Source organism: Carlito syrichta, unplaced genomic scaffold (genome assembly GCF_000164805.1).
Source record: "Carlito syrichta isolate Samal-C Ts95f unplaced genomic scaffold, Tarsius_syrichta-2.0.1 Scaffold288937, whole genome shotgun sequence".
Lineage (NCBI taxonomy): Eukaryota > Metazoa > Chordata > Mammalia > Primates > Tarsiidae > Carlito > Carlito syrichta.
Window position 1 is genome coordinate 44,907 of NW_007233033.1, and position 7,056 is coordinate 51,962.

Below are 7,056 nucleotides of genomic sequence, written 5' to 3' on the forward strand. Positions count from 1 at the left end.
GTGGCCGGGAGCAGCTACTGCACTCCGGTCTGGGTGACAGAGTGAGACTCCAACTCAAAAAAAAAAAAAAGCACGTCTGATCAGAAGAAGGCAGAAGGCTCTGTGCCTCGCAACTCCCAGACCCTTTTAGCCAGCACAGAGGGCTCTGAGGTACTTCTGTAAACCCCTAAAGAGTCAGAAGGGAAGAGTTGAAAAGTCATTGCTAAGGCCCCACCAACCCTATTTGTGTGCAGATTGGGAAACCGAGGCCCAGGGAAGACAAGGGACTTTCCCAGGTCATACTCCAGGTCAAACGTTAGGTTGGAATAGACTCTAGGTCTCCTGTACTGTGAGTCCCAATCACAGGGCCCACAGCCTGCTGGTTTGGTAGTCAGTGGAGCAGGGGATGATTTCCTGGGCAGGACCAGTCTGTGCTCTCCAGGCAGACTATTATGGGCTGAATAGTACCCCCTCCCCAACTCATGTCCACCTACAGTCTCAGAATGTGATCTTATTTGGAAATAGGGTCTTTGCAGATGAAATTAGTTAAGATGAGGTCACAGTGGATTAGGTTGGGCCCTAAATCCAATGACAAGTGTCCTCATAGGAAGAAGACACACAATCACAGGAGAAGGCCATGTAAGACAGAGGCAAAGACTGGAGCGATGCAACCACAAGCCAAGGACGCCTGGAGCCTCCAGAAGCTAGAAAAGGCACCGAAGGATTCTTCCCCAGAGGCTTTGGAGGAAACTGGCTCTCTCAATACTTTTTTTTTTAAGTTGGAGTCTCCCTCTGTTGCCCAAGTATAGTGGCACGCTCATGGCTACTGCTGGGCACAGGTGATCCTTCTGTCTCAGCCTCCTAAGTAGCTGGAACCACAGGTGCATATCACCATACTCAGCTAATTTTATTTATTTATTATAGAGATGAGACCTCACCAAGTTATCTAGGCAATCCTCTCACCTCTCCTCCCAAAGTGCTAGGATTGCAGGTATGAGTCACCACGCCTGGCTTTCTACTTTTTTTTTTTTTTTTTTGAGACAGGGCCTTACTCTTTTGCCCAGGCTGGAATGCAGTATTGTGAGCATAGTTTACTGCAGCTTCTAACTTCTGGGCCCAAAAGATTCTCTTGCCTCAGCCTCCCAAGTAGCTAGGACTACAGGTGCACACCGTCATGCCTAGCCACTTAAAAATTTTATTTTGTTTTGTTTTTTGAGTTGGATTACAGGCTTGAGCCACCGCGCCTGGCTTATTAACAGGCATGATGGCTCATGCCTGTAATCCCAGCACTTTGGGAGGCAGAAGCGAGAGGACTGCCTGAGCCTAGGGGTTCAATACCAGCCTAGGCAACATGGCAAGACCTTGCCTCTATTACAATAAATTAAAAAATTAGTTGGGTGTGATGACACGCACCTGTAGTTCCAGCTACCTGGAAGGCTGAAGTGGAAGGATTGTCTGAGCCCAGCAGGTTAAGGCTGGAGTAGCTGTGAGCTGCCACTGTGCTCCAACCTGGGTGACAGAGTGAAACTCAGACGCAAACAAACAAATAAAAATTATTTTTTGTAGAGACGGGGTCTTGTTATGTTGCCTAAGCTGGTCTCAAACTCTTGGGTTCAAGCAATTCTCCCTGCTTAGCCTTCCAGAGTGCTGGGATTTCAGGCATGTACCACCGCACCCAGCCTCTCCCAATACCTTGATTATGGATTTCTGGCCTCCAGCACTGTGAGAGGATAAATTTCTGTTAACTTAAGCTACCCAGTTTGTGGCAATTTGTTAAGGCAGTCCCAGAAAGTGCACATGCAGACTCACCTTGTAGTCGTAGCCGGCGCTGAAAAGGATGTTGGCGGCTGTGGGGTGCCACTCCACCAGGCCCACCCTGCGTGCGTGGCCCACCAGCTCCTTCCTGCAGGTTGTGAGGTTCTTTGCCATCAGCTGCTTGGGAATGCTCCAGATCTTAATCTGGCAGGGGAGACATGGCCGGAGGGAGTGTCAGCCAGGAGCACCTTGGCTCTTTTGCCATACTAAGCCACAAGAGCCAGCAGAGACCAACAGAAGGACCACAGGAGCTCCCTCCATAGCCACCTCTCACTCAGTGGAGAGGCAGCTCGGGGCCTCAGAGGGACAGGGACTTCACCAAGGTCGTCTAGCCTGAACAGGGGCTGGTGTTGACCAGAGACTAGCCTAGGCCTCCAAATCTGCCCTTGGGGGATCTTTGTCATCCTGATGGCTTGAGGTGGTGGGCAGGAGGGTGGGCTGCAGGCCTGTCTCCAAAGTCCCAGGGTGGAGCCTCAAATGCCAGGAATGAAGGGTTTGTGTTGCATCCTCAGGGCAGCAGGGAGCCAGCACAGTTTCTGGAGCAGAACAGGGCAGGGACAAGCTGCTTCCTCTGTGGGGGGCGGGGGAACCTTTGATAGCCTGCAAGAGTTAAGACATAAGGCCACGATGCTGGGTTGGCTGGGGTCATGAGCCTGTATTTCATGGTGAGGGCCTGGGTATGGGGGTCTTCCTTGCATAGTAGTGTTGTCTGAGGATGGAAGGAGCCCCCACAGTGGAGAGTAGGCTGTCCATCATGGAGGTGTACGAGTAGGGTACAGGGGAATGCTATGGGGGGGGGAATGGAGCCCGGGACAGTGCTGATGTACACCCTACAAGGTGCTCTGGCCCTTCTGTGACTGTGTACTGGTTCCTTTAGAGGCACACGGGTGTTTCAGGGAGATGGCTTCACTTCCAATTCAGCCAATATTTACTTCCTGGTCAGTTCCCCTCCCCCTTTTTTAAGAGATGTGGTCTTGCTACATTGCCCAGGCTGGTCTTGAACTCCTAGGCTCAAGCAATTCTCCTGCCTTGGCCTCCCACAGTGATGGGATTACAGGTGTGAGCCACCATGCCCGGGCAATCTTGGATTTAAAACCAAGAAACCAACCCCACGGGAGTAATCTCGGCTCCATATGAGTCTGGTGAGGGCTGTCGCTGCATAGAACTGGACCCCAGGAGGAGGACACACTCTGGGCAGGTTTGGGAAGTACAGGCACTACTGCCAACACTGAAGCAGAGAGGACTGTCCACTCTCCAGTGCCAGAGGGGCAACCTTGCTCTCCAGGACTTGGGGGAAGGGAGGTAAGCAGCTGAGAACATTAAACAAATGAATTGACTCCGTGAGGTCACTCTGGGAAAGGTGGCTGCTGGGGGAAAAGGTACCACCACCTAGTCACGTCCATTGCTGCCACCCCTGGGGCATCTGGGAAGGGGCAGTGGCAGACAATGAAACTAGCAAGGAATTTAAAAGATTTTTTAAAAATTTATTTATTTTTTGAGTTGGTGTCTCACTCTGTTGCCTGGGCTGAGTGCAGTGGCACAATCATAGCTCAACACAGGCTCAAACTCCTAGGCTCAAGCGATCCTTCCATCTCAGCCTCCTCCTGAGTAGCTGGGACTACAGGCATGCATCACCATGCCTGGCTAATTTTTTTTATATTTTTGTAAGTGAGGTCTCACTATGTTGCCCAGGTTGATCTCAAACTTCTGGGCTCAGGCCATCCTTCCACCTCAGCCTCCTGAGTAGCTGGGACTACAGGTACATACCACCATGCCTGACTTATTTTTATTTTTTATTTTTTGTAGAGACAAGGTCTCACTATATTGTCCAGTCTGGTCTCAAATTCCCAGGGTCAGGCGATCCTGTTGCCTTGGCCTCCCAAAGTGCTGGGATTACAGGCATGAGCCAACGTGCCCTGCCTAGTAAAGATCTTTAGGGGAGAATTCCAAGTAGGCCTGAAGGGGCAGGTATCACAAAAGTGAGGATACTCTCAGATACTTGTATCTTGCCAGAGGTCCTGCACTCACTGGAGACAGGGCTGATTCTCACTGGGCTTGACTGCCCTTTTGGTGACGCTGCCTCAGCAGACACTGTCCTTTGTATTCTCAGTTTCTTCTTTATGGAAACCCACACTAGTCCTCTTAGAATGTTCTGCCTTCCTTTCCTGATGAGCTGGTCTGCTTCCTTTGCTCAGTCAGTGAGGGTTCTGCGATACATTCTATTTCCTTTTTTTGCCTTGGCTGCAAGGCAGCTCTGAGCTAAACTAGCAGCTCAGCTGCTACAACCCTCCTAGTTGATGTTTCTGGTATTTCCTCACTTCCTCCACCTGTGGCTGTTGCTCCTCCGGGAAGTGACATAGCTCCATGGAAAGAGAATGGGCTCTGGAATCAGACAGGCCTCAGTCAGAAGCCTGGCTCTGCCTCTCACGAACTGTGTAACCTTAGGCAAACTGCTGCACCTCTCTGGTCCTCGGCTTCTCTATCAGACAAATATCCTACCCTGTGGGGTTGGGAAATGATAAGAGTGACGACAGTCAAGAACACAGTGGGCTCACAAGAAATAACTGACTTTTATCCTAATTTTAATTATCTGGTCATACCTGTATTTTTTGTTTTAAGCTATCCCCACCATATTTTGGAATTAGGTACAAAATGAATTACAAATAAATAACACCTAACATTGTGGGGATAGGGACTGCTCAAAAAAACCAGTGGGACTGAAGCTTCTGGATGGTTGGTGTCCATATGTATAGAAGGCTCCCCAAAAGCCATTCATTCATTCATTCGTTTGAATCAGAGTCTCCCTCTGTTGCCCAGCCTGGAGTACAGTGGCATGCTCATAGCCCCTGCAGTCTTGACCTGCTGGGCTCAGGTGATCCTTCCACCTCAGCCTTCCAAGTAGCTGGAACCTCAGGTGTGTGCCACCAGGCCCGGCTAATTTTTTTATTTTTATTGTAGAGATGAGGTGTTGCCAAGTTGCCCAGGCTGGTCTCAAACCCCTGGACTCAGGCAATCCTTTCGCCTTGACCTCCCAAAGTGCTGGTATTATAGGCGTGAGGCACCGCCCAGTCCCAAAAGCCTTTTGAAGCGTGCCTCCTCACTGTCTATGAGATTCAGTGCAACGTATTTTCTGACTACAATAAATATGCCCCTCCTGGTATTTTATGGTTCCCCCAAAGCATGGGCTTTCCCGCTGAAATGCAAATTTCATTGGACCTACATTAGATGGGTGGGAGCTAGTATGCCCATTTTACAGGTGGAGGAACTGAGGCCCCAGAGAGGAGGGGTGGTGTCCCAGTCTCACAGAGCCCAGAACGCTTCCTCCTCAGTCTGGCTTGATACTTCCCCACACAGTGACCCTACCTCAGCAATGGAGTCAGGAGCACCAAAGACAAGTACACAGACCTCTCCACCCTGGCCTGTTCTAATTCCACCCTTCAGGAAAGGGAAACGCCTCTCGGACTGACACTCACCGAGGCATCTTCAGAACAGGAGGCGATCTCAAAATCATCAAAAGGGTTCCACTTGACGTCCAAGACATTCCCTCTGTGCCCGCACACCTTTGGGTAGTGGGGGTCCAACTTTCCTGTCTGCAAAACAGTGCCCAGGAGACTTGGAGAGGCAGCAAGTTAAAATTTAGCATATGGATAGTCACACAGTCAGTTGGCAACCAGTGAACATGTAAGGGACAGAACTGGGTAGGAATCTAGGCCTTATCACCTACTTCCTGTGCTCTCCTGGGGGAGTCACTTCACCTCTCCCAGCCCCGGTGTGCTGCTTGGTAAAATGCAGGCAATCACAGACATCTCCCAGGTTGGTGTGAGGCTCACAGGAGACAAGGTGTGGGAGAGGTCCGGCACAGAGCCTGGCACACAGTAAATGCTCAGCAGAAGGGCATTTCCCTCCGCCACTGCTGGGGGGAATGTAAAACGGTTCCACTCCTTGGGAAAACAGTCTGGCAGTTCCCCAAAAGGTTAAGCACCTGTGATTCAGTAATTCCATTCCCAGGTAATCCCAAGAAAAATGAAAACATGCGCCCATATACAAACATGTATATTAACGTTCACAGGAGCACTGTTCATAATAGCCACAAAGTGGAAACAACCCAAATGTCCATCAGCTGATGAATGGAAAAACAAAATGTGGTATGTCCATAAAGGGAGTATTACTCAACTACAAAAAGGAATGAAGTCCTGACACATACAATAGCATGAATGAACCTCGGAAGCACGCTAAATGAAAGACATCAGACACAAAAGGCTGCAGGTTGTCTGATTCCACTTAGATGATTACCAGATGTGGTTTTATTGCTTGAGCAAATTAACACATTCCCTGGGAGCTGGTATGCAGAACCCTAACTAACACATATGAAAAATCCAGAATAGATAAATTCATGGAGACAGAAAGCAGATTAGGGGTTGCCTAGGGCTGGAAAAGGGGCAGTGGGGAGTGACTGCTAACTGGTGTAGGGCTGCTTTCTTTTCTTTTCTTTTTTTTTTTTTAGTTGGTAGTCTCATTCTGTCACCCAGGCGGGAGTGCAGTGGCATGCTCAGGGCTCACAGCAGGCTCAACTTCCTGGGCTCAGATGATCCTTCTGCCTCAGCCTCCCAAGTAGCTGGGGCTACAGGATTATGCCACCACTCCTGGCTAATTTTTTTTATTTTTTTATTTTTTGAGTTGGAGTCTCACTCTGTCAGGCTGGAGTGCAGTGGCATGCTCATGGCCACTGCAGCCTCGACCTGCTGGGCTCAGGCAGTCCTTCTGCCTCAGCCTCCCAAGTAGCTGTACTACAGGCACGCGCTACCACGCCTGGCTAATTTTTTAATTTATTGTAGCGGTCTCACTAGGTTGCCCAGGCTAGTCTTGAATTCTTGGGCTCAAGAAATCCTCCTATACCTTGGCCTCCCAAAGTGCTAGGATTATAGGCATGAGACACCATGCCTTGCCTGGGGCTTTTTTTGTTTTGTTTTTTGGAAGATGCAATTACTTTGAAATTAGGTAGTGGCAAGAGTTGCACAATCTTGTGAATACACCAAGATCCGCTAAAGCATACACTTTAAAATGATGAATTTCAGGGTATATGAATTATCTCTCAATTACAAAGAAAGGACATTTCCCTTGCTTTCCCTCTTTCCTACTAAAAAATCCCCGTATAAGCCGGGCTCAGTGGCTCAGCCTGTAATCCCAGCACTTTGGGAGGCCGAGGTGAGTGGACTGCCTGAGCCCGCGGGTTCGAAACCCGCCTGGGCAACTTGGCGAGAC

The 7,056-nt window shown here is 49.6% G+C and overlaps 1 protein-coding gene across 1 annotated transcript in view; it reads right to left on the reverse strand.

Annotated features, from left to right (window-relative positions):
* CORO2A (coronin 2A) overlaps positions 1 to 7,056 on the reverse strand; it is a 16,322-nt gene that overhangs the window by 8,884 nt on the left and 382 nt on the right. Inside the window, exons 2-3 of the mRNA XM_008054007.2 lie at positions 5,268 to 5,406; positions 1,789 to 1,938 (exon numbers count right to left, since the gene is read on the reverse strand). Of these exons, the coding sequence (XP_008052198.2) occupies positions 1,789 to 1,938; positions 5,268 to 5,406 (289 nt within the window). The remainder of the gene's footprint in view (positions 1 to 1,788; positions 1,939 to 5,267; positions 5,407 to 7,056) is intronic.